The sequence below is a fragment of the Rana temporaria genome, chromosome 9 (genome assembly GCF_905171775.1).
Source record: "Rana temporaria chromosome 9, aRanTem1.1, whole genome shotgun sequence".
NCBI classification, from domain to species: Eukaryota; Metazoa; Chordata; class Amphibia; order Anura; family Ranidae; genus Rana; species Rana temporaria.
In genome coordinates, this window is record NC_053497.1 from 53437004 (window position 1) to 53451918 (window position 14915).

A 14915-nucleotide genomic window follows, 5' to 3' on the forward strand; every position below is an offset into this window, starting at 1 on the left:
CACAGGTTCTGCTGGCGGCGGCGTTGACGTTCTTCGAAGGAGAGGGAAGGGCGAAGTAAGCCGATCTGCATTGGCTCTGGTGCGTCGGACGTGGTCGGAGTTGGGACCGGTGGAGCAGGGTTGAATGGGCTGGGAATCCGTGGTAGCATCCATACCGGGCGTGACTGGCCCGCAGCCCTCTCTGATCTCCGTTCTCTCAACCGGCGATCAATCTGAATAGATAAGTCGAACAGGGCCGTCAAGGTGGAAGGCATTCCCACACGGGCTATTTCATCCTTAAGGGGCTCAGAGAGGCCCATGCGGAACTGGGAGCGTAATGCGACATCGTTCCAATCAGTGTCGAAGCCCCATCGTCTAAATTCAGCGACGTAGTCTTCCACCGGTCTGCAACCTTGCTGGAGAGAGCGAAGAGCCGCTTCAGCGGAGGCGGCCTGCTGGGGATCCTCGTATAACTGAGCCATGGCGGTGAAAAATGAAGCTGCATCAGTTAAACACTCAGACTTCTGTTCTAGGTGACGATGGGCCCAGGATTGCGGTTCCCCTTGCAACAAGGAGATTACAAAGCCGACCTTTGTGGCCTCCAAGGAAAAGGTGCGCGGCTGCAGTGCAAAATATAGGTCACATGCATTCTTGAAGGACCTAAACTTGCTGCGATCTCCAAGGAATTTTTCTGGGGTCGGGACCCTGGGTTCAGGTGGAAGCATGACAACTGCCGGAGTGGCGGAGGCCCCCTGGTGGGCAGCAGAGGCAGATGCAGGTCCTGGGGCAGCAGAAGATAAAGCTTGCACTTGTCCTTGCAGCTGGGTATAGCCGGATTGTAAGTCCTTTACTGCCCGTGTTAGTTCGGCCAGATGCTGGCATAGTTCGTCCATAGGAGAGGGTCCCCGCACAGGCTCAGTCATGGCTGTCCGTTACTGTCACGCCCCTGACGGTGAGAGCCTGATGTGCGGTAGACGGCCTCCCTTGCAGCTCTGACTCCGAGCTCCTGGTAAAGTGGACAGGAGACTCCAAAGTACAAAGTCGCACGAGTGCCTTGCAGGATCGCTGGTGAGTTGCTGAGCTGGAGTTGCTGAGCAGGTAGCGGAGAGGCACAGGTGCAGGTGGTAGTCCCAGGCAGCTGTCAGCGGGTAGAGGAAGTGGTCAAGCCGGGTCATGCACTATCGGATACGTCTGGAACACAGGTGGAAGCGAGGTCACAGGGCAGGCTGGGTCGGTATTGGGCTGGCAGCAGAGTAGCAGAATCAGTAGGCGAAAGCAGGGTCCAAAACAAGCCGGGTCGGTGCAGGCGGAGAGCAGGGGTATCAAAGGCAAGCCGGGTCGGGTCAACGGTACAGGAAACAGGATACAGGTTACTGAGGTAGGTTAGCCAAACGCTATAGAACGGACAGCACCTGAGTCCAAGAAGAGGCCAGCCTAAATAGCCTGTCTGGCGCCAAAAACACTCAGAGTGCACGCCGCGGCGCCCGCACGTGCACGCGCACGCGCACGGGAGCGCGCACACGCGCTAACGGCGCTCCTGTGGAAGCTGAAGACCCAGCTCGACCTCTATGGTCGCCATTTTGGATGCTGGCATGCCCTTCCTGACACAGTATCAATTATTTTTTTCCACCAAGTGTCCGTGGAAATTCTAATGCCGCGTACACACGACGGTTTTTCATGTCATGGAAAAAAACAACGACGTGATTCCTCTCAAGCCTGCCTTGCATACACAGGATCGTAATAAAAAATGCTCTAGCAAAGCGCGGTGACGTACAACGCGTACGACGGCACTATAAAGGGGAAGTTCCATTCGAATGGCGCCACCCTTTGGGCTGATTATACTAAGTTCCCGTCTCATAACTTGCTTCTGATCATGCACGTTTTTTTCCCCGTCGTTAAAGCGTACACACGACCGTTTTTGACGACGTGAAAAACGACGATTAAAACTAGAGCAGGTTCTAAATTTTTAATGGCCATTTTTCGCGTCAAGAAAAATGCTCTGGAGCCTACACACGACGTTTTTTCACGACCCATTAAAAAAATTGCATTTTTCTCATCATGAAAAACGGTCATGTGTACGCAGCATTAGGATCTTCAACATAGTGAACCACAATACTATCGACGAACAACAGTTACTTTTACTTTATGTTATTACAAATATAAAGGATTTTCTTTATTTTATTTTATTTTATCTCTGTTTTTTTCTTTGTTCTTTTTTATATACTTCATTGTAGATCTTTTATACAGATTAATTGATTATAGTAACAGTTAAATCCAAATTGCTTATACATGCTTCAATGTTTCCATTATAAATGAATAATTTGGTAATACAGTAGTTACCTATATGTTAATGGAGTTAAAACTGCATTATATTAGGCATAAAGACATATCAATGCAGTAAAAGGAAACATTGGTAGTGGGTTAGACACAAGCTTTGTAAATCTATCCCTTTCTGTTTCTATTTGAGGCTTGTAAGTTGCAAATTTTCAATAGAAATATTTAAAAAAAATTCATCTGATGTTTGCAGGTGCCTTTAAAACCGTGTTTTTCAAATATCAAATATAGTTATATAAATGCTAACAAACATTAATCATAAACTTATGTTTAAAAAATCTTGGCCAGGGCACTAACCGGTCAGATAGCGTAATGTTGACCTAAGTTAATAGATAACTGATTGAAAATTTGAGGATTCAAATGGCCACTGTCTATTATAACATAATATAAAAATAATGTCTCACAATTCTCTTGTTAAAGAAAATCCAGCCGTTATAATAGCACTTCAGAGATGACAATCAGCAAAAAAAGTGTATGTCTGTTAGGGCACAAGTGCCAAAGTTTAGCTGGTTCAGCTAGTCCTTCTATTTATACCTATTTGAAAAAAAAAACTTCACCAAGTAAACTTTGGTGGTTTGGACTAAAAAGTTGCAGAGAACTGCAATGGGGACACATGGCAAGTAAAATGATAGAAAAAGAGTCATGTGTAACAAAAGTATTTGGAAAATCTTTACAAAACATGTAAAAATAAAAACAATTTAAAACCACGTTCAACAATTTTAAAAAGATGTACCATTGATGAGCACTGGATGGCAGTAGCATCTGACATTGGATACAGTGACTAGCTAGCAGGTGAAACATAAAAATAAAAAACATACATTGCAAAAAAAAAGTAACACTCCTTACCAAATGGGTAATGGTAAGGGCAGTGCCGGGACAAGGCCACCTAGCGCCCAGGGCGAACATGCCAAACTGTGACTCCCCCTCCCCCAAGACATATGAGCATGTGTGTGTCAGCAAAAATCCCCCCCAAAAAAGATACTGGGCACTAATCTGCATGATTACCACCTAAGCATACATTTTCCCTTCTCCCAGTACAAATTCTCAATACAGCCCCCCCTGCTGGGATCTCTCACCCAGCACAAATCTCAGCCCCCCCAAACCCCCAAATCCCCCAAATCCCCCAGCATGAATGTGCCCCCCCAGGCAGTGCCGGCCCAAGACATTGTGCTGCCTGGTACCAAGAATGAAATGCTGCAGTAGAAATATTTGCCAGCACACCATGGAACGGCGTAACTAGCGTCCGAACGGATGATTTATTGCATGATCACAACACAATATTGTGTTGTGATTATGCAATAAATCATCCGTTTGGACGCTAGTTACGTCGTTCTATGGTGTGCTGGCAAATATTTCTACTGTAACGTGCACCAGTATCCCCCCCACTTCCTGTGTGGTGAAACCCTTGTCAGCAGGACAGGAAGTGAGGGTTAATCTCTCTAAGGAACAGCATCCCAGATAAACTGACAGGAGTTCTAATCCATTCCCATTCTATCCAAAACTAGAAAAAAAAAACTTTTTTGTCTTGACATACACTTTACCTGTCTTAAAATAATAATGGTGAAATTAGTTCTGTAAAATGAAACACTGATTATAAGATAAGAATCTTACCCTTAAAATGTCTTCGCTGTTATGTAGTGACAGGCACACTGTGGAGATCTGCAACATAATACGAGTATAGCTGAATTACTGATACCTACTAGAATTATAAGATAAAACACAAAGTCACAACAACATTGCATCTTTTGATGCCCTGTAGTTTGGTTCCCGCCGGTCCTCATACCTACGATATAAACTCTAAGATGTCTCTACAGATGGAGCTTTGTTCTCTTTTTGCCATTTACATGTGTGTGAAAGAGGAAGTTTAAAACCCTTTCCTGGCAGTACAGCCTTTCTCTACACTTGACTGCTGAGGTGAAAAGGCCTAGGAAAAACAGACTATTAATATAATAAAAAGTAACCTTAATAAGGAAATAAAGGAAACAGGATGCGCCGATCAAGATGGCGTACGTGTCAGCGTGGAGCGCATTGCCCCGCCGTCGCACCGGAAGTGACGTAGAACACGCAAACAGCCAATGGGATGATGCGTTTCACAGCCTCCGCTGTTTCTTCAGATCCATAATGTCAATAGAGAAAAGACATACTATATGGGCGAATGAGTGCTTGCTTTGGGGGAAAGGAGGCTCTCATTGTTCCAGCATTTACAGGCAAGCCAGTAGTACCTCTTGGGAACGTGATTGTTTATGGAAGTTTTCTAAAGTTTAAAGTTTGCACCCCTTGGCAAGCGGAGAAAGCACTCATTCGCCCATATAGTACGTCCTTTCTCTATGGACATTATGGATCTGAAGAAACAGCGGAGGCTGTGAAACGCCTCATCCCATTGGCTGGCTCCGTGTTCTACGTCACTTCCGGTGCTACGACGGAGCGCTGCGCTCCACGCTGCGCTCCACGCTGCGCTCCACGCTGACACGCACGCCGTCTTGATCGGCGCTTCCTGTTTCCTGCTTCCCCGTGGCTCTCAGTGACACTGGATCTCCATCAAACCCAGCTCTCCTGCCTGCCGAGGATTTCTGTTCAGGACCAGGGACCGCGGAGCACCTTTAGTGACACCGGACCTGCTGGGACCATTTGGCTGTATGTGATACATATTCCTATAAAATTTTCTATTTTTACTGCACTTAGATTGGCGCCTCTTCTTCTTCTTTACATTGCAAAACTATTCACCCCTTGGCTTTTTACCTATTTTGTTACATTACAGCCTTTGGTTCAATGACTGAAAACAAGTCCCGGACCCTTTTTTTCAGGCGGCATTGGCGTTCGGCCATAGACATCAATGTAAATTCTTTGTGAAAAAGAATTTGCCGCGATTTTGCCTAATCGCGGCAAAATACGCCGCGTACGCGGCGTTACAATGTGAATGGAGCCTTACTCCTAGTCATCCATCCTACTGTGAGTAACATCCTGTCTTACCCGCTACAACCACCTGAGACTTAATACAGTCAATATGGGAATAAATGTATTATCCATTAACGCCAGGGGCTTAAATCATCCTGCCAAAAGGGCGTCACTATGGAAGGAAGCTAAGCTACACACAAGTGACAGTTTGTGTATACAAGAAACTAATTTCCATTTTTATCACCCCCTCTTATGTGTACACAAGGACTATCCGCACATATACAAATCCAGTATTCCTGCAAAAAAAAGAGGGGTCATGATAGCGATAAAAGACACGGTTGCTTTTACTCTCCATGACAAATTTATAGACCTAGCAGGCCGCTTCATAATTCTGATATGCAACATCAATTCCATAAAATTGACCCTGGTGAACGTATAAGTCCCCAACACCCTCCAGATTTGCTTTATAATTTCCCTCCTAAAGAAAATAAAATCATTTCAGAAGGGCTCTTTACTGATCTGTGGGGACTTTAATGCCACTGCAAATCCGCAACTGCACTCAACCTCCACAAATATCAGGCATATGCCATCACCAAACAAGGTTCTCTATATGACAAATGGCGCTGTTGACATGCCAATGAATGGGACTATTCCTACTTCTCAGCAAGCCACTGCTCCTAGTTGTGCATTGATTATTTTCTAGCAGACAAGTGGCTCCTGCAAAATGTCCTGAACTCTTCTATAAATGTGATCACCTAGTCAGATAATGCCTCTATTTCATTGACCATTAGCGACCAATATCCATTGAATTCCTTGTTTGTGTGGAGGGCTAATTCTAAAATTGTGCAGTCCCCACAGATGAGGAAAATTGTGGAGGATAATCTATTGGAATTCTCAAATAATGTGTTGTCTGTTGAAAACCCATTTACATTGTGGAATGCCCATAAGGCATTTATTAGAGGTGTTTTTATTCAACTGGGGGCACAAGACAGGAGGAGGAGACAGCAGCAGTTGGAAGAAATAACCTCAGAAATGTCTGCCTTAGAAAGCTCCAATAAACAGAGAGAGCAAACCGGAAGGGTGACAGGGGACATCCCTGCTTAGTGCCCCTACCAATTTGGAGAAAGGGGGAAGTGTGAAAGCCTAGGCGGATTGCCATCCTGGGGTTACTATACAGAAGTGAGATCCACCGTCTAAAAGTCGGGCCAAATCCCATTTTCTCCGACACTACCAACATGTAGTGCCAGTCAATGGAATCGAAAGCTTTTTCTATATCAATAGATACCACGATTCTAGTAGGAGAGTCAAAATTAGGGAGTTGCAAATGAGTAAATAACTGTCTTAAGTTAGTGTCAGTAGACTTACCGGGCATAAACCCCGTCTGGTCAATATCCACCAAAGAGGAAATAACGCCATGTTTAATAAGGCGATTGGCCAATAAGAAGAGCATTCTAGAGGGTCCTTACCTGGTTTGGGGAGTAATATCATATATGCGTCAAGCATTGACGTAGGCAATTGTTGTTGCTGTGCACAATAAGCTAACAGTGCTGTGAGTCTGGGTGCCAACTGGTCCACGTAGACCTTATAAAAATCCGCTGGAAACCTGTCAGGACCGGTGGCTTTGTGAGGTAGAAAAGCAAAAATTGCTAAAAACAACCTTAGTTGTGATCCCAGCCTCCAAAACCTCCCGATCAGTGTCGGATAGCCTCGGAAGGGGGAGACCCCTCAACAAGTCCTCCAGGGCAGACCTGTCATATGGAGGAATGGGTGCATAAAGAGCCACAATTTTTTTTTTTAGAACTCAGACATAATCTCAGTGGGGTCACTAGCCAGTCCTCCATCACTGTGTCTAATGACAGGGATATTTGCAATTTGGTGAGAGTCAGCTACCAGCCTAGCAAGGAGTTTCCCATTTTTGTCTCCCTCCGAAAACAGTGAATCAGCCCTATGTTTTGCCTCCGTATGCGCCAAGTTGTTGAAATGCAAGGAGAGAAACCGCTGGGCCTCCAACAAAGTAGTGTAGGATGAGTCTGATGGTTTGCTGGCATTCTCTCTCTTTGTCCTGCAACAGTTGAACCACAGCATTCTGTTTCACCCGCAACTTTTTTGATAGCTGAAATACATTCCCCTCTAACTACCGCCTTAAAGGCATCCCATACAATCGGAGGGAGGGGGAGGGTCAAGGAGAGGGAAAGTGGGTTATGATCAGATAAGCCCCCAGCCAAATAACCAATGTCCCCCACATATGACAACATTGCTGAATTACCAAAAGCGGTGTGTCTGCGGCAGGTGCAAAAAGCATCTGTCAGTAGGATTTTTAAATCGCCATATTTCAGTTAGCCCCGCAACCGATGCCCAGGATATAAGATCCACCGATCCCATACTCCCCAGATTGGAAGAGTCCAATGCATCAAAGGTAGCATTGAAATCCCCCATTTTCAGAAGTGGAAGATGGGCATGGGGGGCCAGTTTAACCAATAAATCATATACATGTAGCACTACCCCCACAACGACCGCTGTAATATACGAATCTTCTGTCCCACACCAGTTATTGCTCAAGCTCACCTGGATCCAAGTAACACCAAAACACAGTTTAACCACTTCCTGCCCGGTCAATAGCATATTGACGTCCGGGAAGTGGTTGTGTTATCCTGACTGGATGTCTTCTGATGTCCTGCAGGATAACAGCCCCTGGGGGCGCGCATCACGGCGATCGGTGGTGTGGTGTGTCAGTCTGACACACCGTAAAACACTGATCTTAGTAAAGAACCTCCAGCGGAGGCTATTTACCATGCGATCAGCCGTGTCCAATCACGGCTGATCACAATGTAAACAGGAAGAGCCGTTGATCGGCTCTTCCTCACTTGTGTCTGACAGACGTGAGTAGAGGAGAGCTAATCTGCGGATCTCCTGACAGGGGGGGGGTTTGCGCTGATTGTTTATCAGCGCAGCCCACCCTTGGATGCCCACACTGGACCACCAGGATGCTGCCCAGGACCACCAGGGAAGCACCCAACATGTGAATGGCCAGGTGAGTCCCCATGGCCATTCACATGTATACATAACATATGCCAATCAGTGACCACAAATGGGCACTGACTGGCACCATCATGGCACAAACACTATGTGATGCCCAGCAATGCCACCCACCAGTGTCATCAGTGCCACCCACCAGTGTCCATCAGTGCCAACTATCAGTGCTCATCTGTGCCCATCTGTGCCCATCAGTGCCCACCTATCAGTGCCTGTCCATGCCACCTATCAGTGCCACCCATAAGTACCCATCAGTGCCAGCTATGAGTGCCCATCAGTGCCAGCTATGAGTGCTAATCAGTGCCGCCTATGAATGCCCATCATCAGTTCCCATTAGTGCCGCCTATCAGTGCCCATCAGTGCCACCTTATCGATGCCCAACAGTGCCGCCTTATCAGTGCCGCCTTATCAGTGCCCGTCAGTGCCGCCTTATCAGTGCCCGTCAGTGCCGCCTTATCAGTGCCCATCAGTGCAGCCATATCAGTGCCCGTAATTGAAGAAGAAAAGGTACTTATTTACAAAATAAATTAACAGAAAGAAAAGCTTAGTTTTTATCAACATTTTAAAAAGTTTTATTGGGAGTAATGCCGCGTACACACGACCGTTTTTCGGGTTCTAAAAAATGACGTTTTTTTTTTTTAATGTCATTAAAAACAATCGTGTGTGGCCTGCAGAGCATTTTTCACGCCCACTACCTCCCTACTTTGAATTAGGCGGGCTTACGCCGGCCAATTTACGTTACGCCGGCGCAAATATGGGAGTGAGTGCTTTGTGAATACTCAGCTTGCCTCTCAATGTTACGTTGGCGTAGCGCATATGAGATGCGCTACGCCGACACAAAGATGCACCGATGTGCCTGAATCTGGCTATATGTCTATATCTTAATTTGGTATGTGGTCTATACATATTATTTGTGTTCCTCTTCAGATATTACTACTTTATGGACATATATTGTCTGTTTTTTAATTGATACAACACTGGAGTATCCTTATGAGGTGACATTTTTTGAAATCTTTGCTAACATGGCAAGTGTGCGGCTGGTGTTTTTACTCTGCCTTTTCAATACTATTTGATCTATACAGATAATATGTGGCTTATGTACCTACTCCCATGTTTGCCCCGGGGTACTGATTAAGTGCCTCCATATGTCCTGTGTCTAACCTAATTCATTTGACATCTTGGGTCAGTATTGACTGGTCACCATCTTCACCAAATACACATAAATTACACAATTAATTTTGTACAATTATTGGTTATTATTACTATTATGTTCTTTGTTACAGCATTCCATTCCCTCACTGAACTCCTGAAGAAGCGGGTATCCACGAAATATGTTGAGATTTGGTTAATACTATATATTCACTTTATTCCATCTTGCTTTGACCACTCACTGATGAATATATATATCTTGTTGGAGCTTTAGTATAGCCATATAGTATAGACTTCAGAGGGAAATTTTTTATCTGCTTGCCGCCCCCACCCACCATCAAATGACCGCGGAGCGGTGTGGCTCTCATTCTGGGACGACGTCTTATGATGGCGTTCCAGAACGGCTGATCTCGCGTGCCAGCGGGGGGGGGGCGTGGCGATCGCGGCCGCGCCGTGTTGTTAGGACACGGCGTGCCCCCGATCTCTGTAAAGAGACACGTCAGTGGCTCTTTTACCATGTGATCGGCTGTGTCCAATCACAGCCGGTCACATGTAAACACAGAGATGCCGGTAATCGGCTCTCCTCGCCTCACACTGACAGAGTGTGTGACGAGGAGAGCCGATCAGGGGGACATGTAGGAATGTAATCAGGGCACTGATTACAGTTTATCAATTAAGTGTCACCAATTAGTGCCCACCAGTGCCAGCAATCAGTGCCCACCAGTGCCACCAATCAGTGCCCATTAGCAACGCCAGTCAGTGCTAGCTATTAGTGACGCCTATCAGTGCTGCCCATCAATGCCCAGCACTGCTGTCAATCAATGCCCATCAGTGCCACCCATCAATGCCCATCAATACCGCCTATCCATGCCGCCTATCGGTGCCCACCAGTGCCACCAATAAGTGACGCCTATTAGTGCCCACCAGTGCCGCCTAACAGTGTCCATCAGTGCCGCCTATCAGTGCCACCTATCTGCCCTTAAAAGCGGCATTTTAGTGCCTCTTCATCAGTGCCACCTAATCATTGCCTATAAGTGCCGCCTCATCAGTGCCCATAAGTGCCACCTCATCAATGCCCACCAGCTCAGCCTATCAGTGCCGCCTCATCAGCAAGCATCAGTGAAGGTGAAAAATTACTTAGTTACAAAATTTACTGACAGAAACGAAGTAAAAAACTTTTTTAAATAAAAAGCCCAGCAGTGATTAAATACCACCAAAAGAAAGCTCTATTTGTGTGAAGAAAATGATAAAAAAAAATGTGGGTACAGTGTTACATGACCGCGCAATCGTCATTCAAAGTGTGAATGCTGAATGCTGAAAAGTGGCTTGGGCAGGATGGGGGTGTATGTGCCTGGTAGGCAAGTGGTTAATGAGTTTTAACAATAAGTTGTCTGTCATTATTGGTATATGTAATAAAGCTTATATGTTTTTATTCATGTTAAATAGTTGATGTTACCAATAAAAATCCTGTTGCCCTAGTACTTTCTATTTAATAGGGCTAGAAAGAAGATTTTCATATCAATCTGATATCGATATAATATCCCCTGATCAGGTTCATAATCAAAACCAAACGGTCAATACTAATGAGATGACTGAACAAAAAATGAGACTATGCGTGCGTAAAAAAAATAAAAATAATAATCATCACAAAATTGGTATGTGTATAAATTGAATCATACCTTACACAATCTGATTGTACAATTGTAAAACTAATAAAAAAAGGAATAAAAAAAAAATGTAGATCATTTAACATATGATAAGAAAGAAAACATAAAAATGATGAAGTTACTCACCACCCTTGTATTGTGTCTTGTATCCTGTTAGGTAGTAGGAGAGGCACAATGAAGACCTATAAAATGATAGTAAGCAATGAGTGACCGACACCAACTGGAATTATAACATGAAACACAAAGACATGGCAATATCACAATACATTATAGTGCGTCCCTCTCCAGCCCCAGTACCTGATATGTAGATATGTAGACTTTACTATGCCGCGGAATCTTCACAGACTGGCTTTTGTTTCACTTTGCCTGAGTTTCGAGTCAACAAGGAAGTATAAAATAAACCAACTGCTCCGTGTGCACACAGCCCTTATCTCTGATCTTTTCTGTTAAAGCTGAATTCCGGACATTTTTTCCCCCATGCAGTGGGGCTGTTCCCGCAGAGCATGGCGATACCTCCATCCACAGACTTTCCTACTCGGAAGTTCTGTGTTCCTACCTGTATCCTTGATGGTTCATAATTGTGTCCTTCACTGACGCCTGCCGTGCTTTAAAACTTTAGCGTTCTCGCTTAAGAAGCCTGTTATAACTACAGTGGAACCTTGGATTGCGAGTAACGCGGTTAACGAGCATTTCGCAATACGAGCACTGCATTTTAAAAAAACCTAAGGGCCCTTTCACACGGGGCGGATCAATAATGATCCGCCTCCGTGTGTCCGTAAAGCTCAGCGGGGATCCTCCGTAAAATCCCTGCTGAGTCGTCGGCTGACAGGGCGGTCCCTGCACACTGTGCAGGGACCGCCCTGTCTTTCCTCCGCTCTCCCCTATGGGGGGATCGGATGAACACGGACCGTATGTCCATGTTCACCCGATCCGATCCGCCAGACGGAAGAAAAATAGGATTTTCTTCCGTTCGCAAAAGCGGAGCTTTGCGGAGGCGGGTGATTACGGGTGTCAGCGGATGTTCATCCGCTGACACCCGCAATCACATAGGGACCAATGTATGTCCCGTTTTCATCCGCAACGGATGGATGAAAATGCGGATATACGGTCCGCACATGTGAAAGGGGCCTAACTCAGTTTGCGAGTGTTGTCTCGCAAAACAAGCAAGATTCAGGCCAAATATGTGGGTGAGAGAGAGGAAGAACATTAACATGCGTGGGAATGACATCAACGCAGCCCAGCCAAGGCAAGTGACCGAAGGCACAGAACCCAGAAGGAAGACCGGGTGAAGATGGAAGATGATAGTGTGTACCAGGCTTAAAGGGGTTGTAAAGACAAAAATATTTTCCTCTTAAATTAAAGTCTGACAGTAGCTGATAAAGTAAAAAGTAATGTTTTGCATTATAACTAGTTTGATACCTGTTGAAATCGAGCTGTTTTATTCACCTCCGTCACTCCTGAATCATTATTCTCACTGACTTCCTGGTTTGCGGTGCGCATTCATTCTTGCTACATCACGGCCTAATGGGAACTACAGTTCCCATTAGGCTTAGCCTCCATGCCTGTGAGGGATAAGAGAGCATTTTCACGCAGGGCTGTAGTCATAGGGAGGGGGTGAGCACATTCTGCTTTCCACCATGCAAAACGGCTCAGATGCTGGTGGAAAGCAAGAAGAGGAGTGACAGGAAATGGCATTTTCAAACCTGGATTACTGTATTTTGAAGGTCAAAAGGAAAAACGAGGTAAGTGATATTTAAATACTCTTGCTTACAGCAATCAATTGATCTAATAAAAAACGAACCTTTCCACTACTACCCCGCTGGGCCATCTCTGCCCTCCTCATTGTCCTGTATCTAGAGCATAGGTCCCACCCTCTTCACTTTCTTTCCCACCCACAGTCTGTTTTTTTTTTTTTTTAAAGTCTAGTTTTCTCATATTTCCTTCTACCCTTGTTCATCACCAGGAGTGTTCCATGTGAAGCTACCACGATTTACCTTCTCGTGCATTTAATCTATGCACATGAACAACTTTGGGGAGACCTACACCTACCTTATCAGTCGTATGTTGTCCACTCACCAGGTGTCACAGCATTCGTGAGCATGTACTATTTTGTATTCTGAGTGCCTTTTTCATGTATACAATGTCTCATTGTGTTTCCTGTCATTCTTTCTATATTGTCTTTTATTTCCACACAGAATGCCAAATCTCGCATAACACCCACTCCTGAAGCCCCTGATGATGGTTTGATAAGAACCAGAAACGCGTCGGGCATTATCTACCATTTGGAGAGTGTATTTGATGTTACAGTTCTTTGTTGTGTATTGTATTATGTTTTTTCTTTTTGCCACTCGGCACACGCTTTATTTTTTGGTGATTCCATATGGCTATGGAATATGCTTTTTATGTACTTAGGTGCTCTATGTGCGTTCTGAGCCAATGTCAACAGGTTCACTTTGTCCGAATAAAACATATATTTGTTATACTTATACTGTGGTTTGGCCTTTAAAGTCCCATCTGGGGGCAGGGCCGTCTTTAATATGGTTTGGGCCCTGGGCAAACATTTTTTTTGGGCCCCCCTCCAGCTTATTTTGGGCCTGGCTGGTTTTGGCAGCCCTCATTTGTGCAGGCACAGCAGCCCATTGATTTGAATGGGCTGCCATGCCTTTGTTTCCTGCAGAAAAAAAGGTGCATTCAAATATAGTTGCCTTGAAATCCATTCTGCTTTTGCACCATGCTACTTACAGTACCTGCAGTTCTTGCACACACAAACGCACTGTGTTTTTAAAAGCGTGACCTAAACGTATAAAAATGCAGCAAGTTTGACAGTGCGGGAACTGCAGATAAGTCACAGCAGAATGGACAGACAGTGTTGTATTTCATTGCTTGATGGGCATAGGTGTGCCATGTGCGCAGCCTATTACATGATGAATGCGCTTTTTTTTGCAGGAAATGCAGGCATGGCGGTACCATTCAAATGAATGGGCTGCTGTGCCTGCGCCAAAACACATACATGTGAACCAGCTAGGCCCAAAATAAGCTCATCAAGCAGTTAAATATAGACAGTAATGCCATGTGCTGTAAATTATGCTGTGTCCTCTGAGGCCTCACTCAGCCTGGACTGCAGGTCTGGTCAGTGTTTTACACATGGCATGGCATGGGGATAAGGGAAGGAGAAAGAAGACCTTACCTTGTCCTGGCAAGCTCAGCTCCAGCTTCTGATCTAAAACAATTCTCCACAGTCCACACACACTGCTAGCCGCTGCCTAGTTTCACTTGACAAAGCAGGAACCAGGCAGCACTCCTCTCCATTCCGCGGTCTCACTCCTCCCCTGCTCCTCCGAGGTACACTGGTCACTAAACACTGCACGCATAGCAAGGGGTGGGCCACAGCGTCAGTGGAATTGAAGGCCCCACCCACCCATGGCCAGGGCCGCTACTCGATCTAAAAAGAAAGCAGCACTGGCACTGGCTGCACACCGCTGATGATTTTCAGCAACGATTTTCGGGCAGCACGCGGGCATAACGGGCGGCTCTGCTTTGGGCCCCTAACAGTGACAGGGCCCTGGGCCCCGTTTGCCCTGCGGTAAAGACAGCTATGTCTGGGGGGTATCTCTCTTTTTCCTATACACCAGGGATGCGGCCAACACCACTACTATTGGATCCAGCAGCTCCTCCTATAGTTTTTTTACATTCATACTTACCTCTGTGGATGTAGCATCAGGCTGATCTGTCTCTGCACTGAGAACCGAACACGGCTGATGGTTCGGTTCTCACTCCTCCCCAAGCAGAGCGATGCTGACTGTGAGTCAGCATCACTTCTGCTCTACTTGTCCGTGCTCATTGGAGCGCTGAGCAGTG

At 45.6% G+C, this 14915-nt stretch overlaps 1 protein-coding gene across 7 annotated transcripts in view; it reads right to left on the reverse strand.

Annotated features, from left to right (window-relative positions):
• ANG (angiogenin) overlaps positions 1-11680 on the reverse strand; it is an 89806-nt gene extending 78126 nt beyond the window's left edge. The window contains exons 1-3 of one of the 7 annotated variants that reach the window (XR_005743525.1): positions 11355-11669; positions 11184-11239; positions 3925-3972 (exon numbers count right to left, since the gene is read on the reverse strand). Coding sequence is in view for 1 of the 7 variants with exons in the window: in XM_040323490.1 (XP_040179424.1) it covers positions 11184-11239; positions 11324-11325 (58 nt within the window). In the remaining 6 variants the exon portion in view is untranslated. Of the gene's footprint in view, positions 1-3924; positions 3973-4096; positions 4234-11183; positions 11240-11323 lie in introns of those variants that run through there. The other 6 variants (XR_005743527.1, XR_005743526.1, XR_005743528.1 and 3 more) reach the window with 6 other exon arrangements.
• Positions 11681-14915: the final 3235 nt, after the last annotated feature.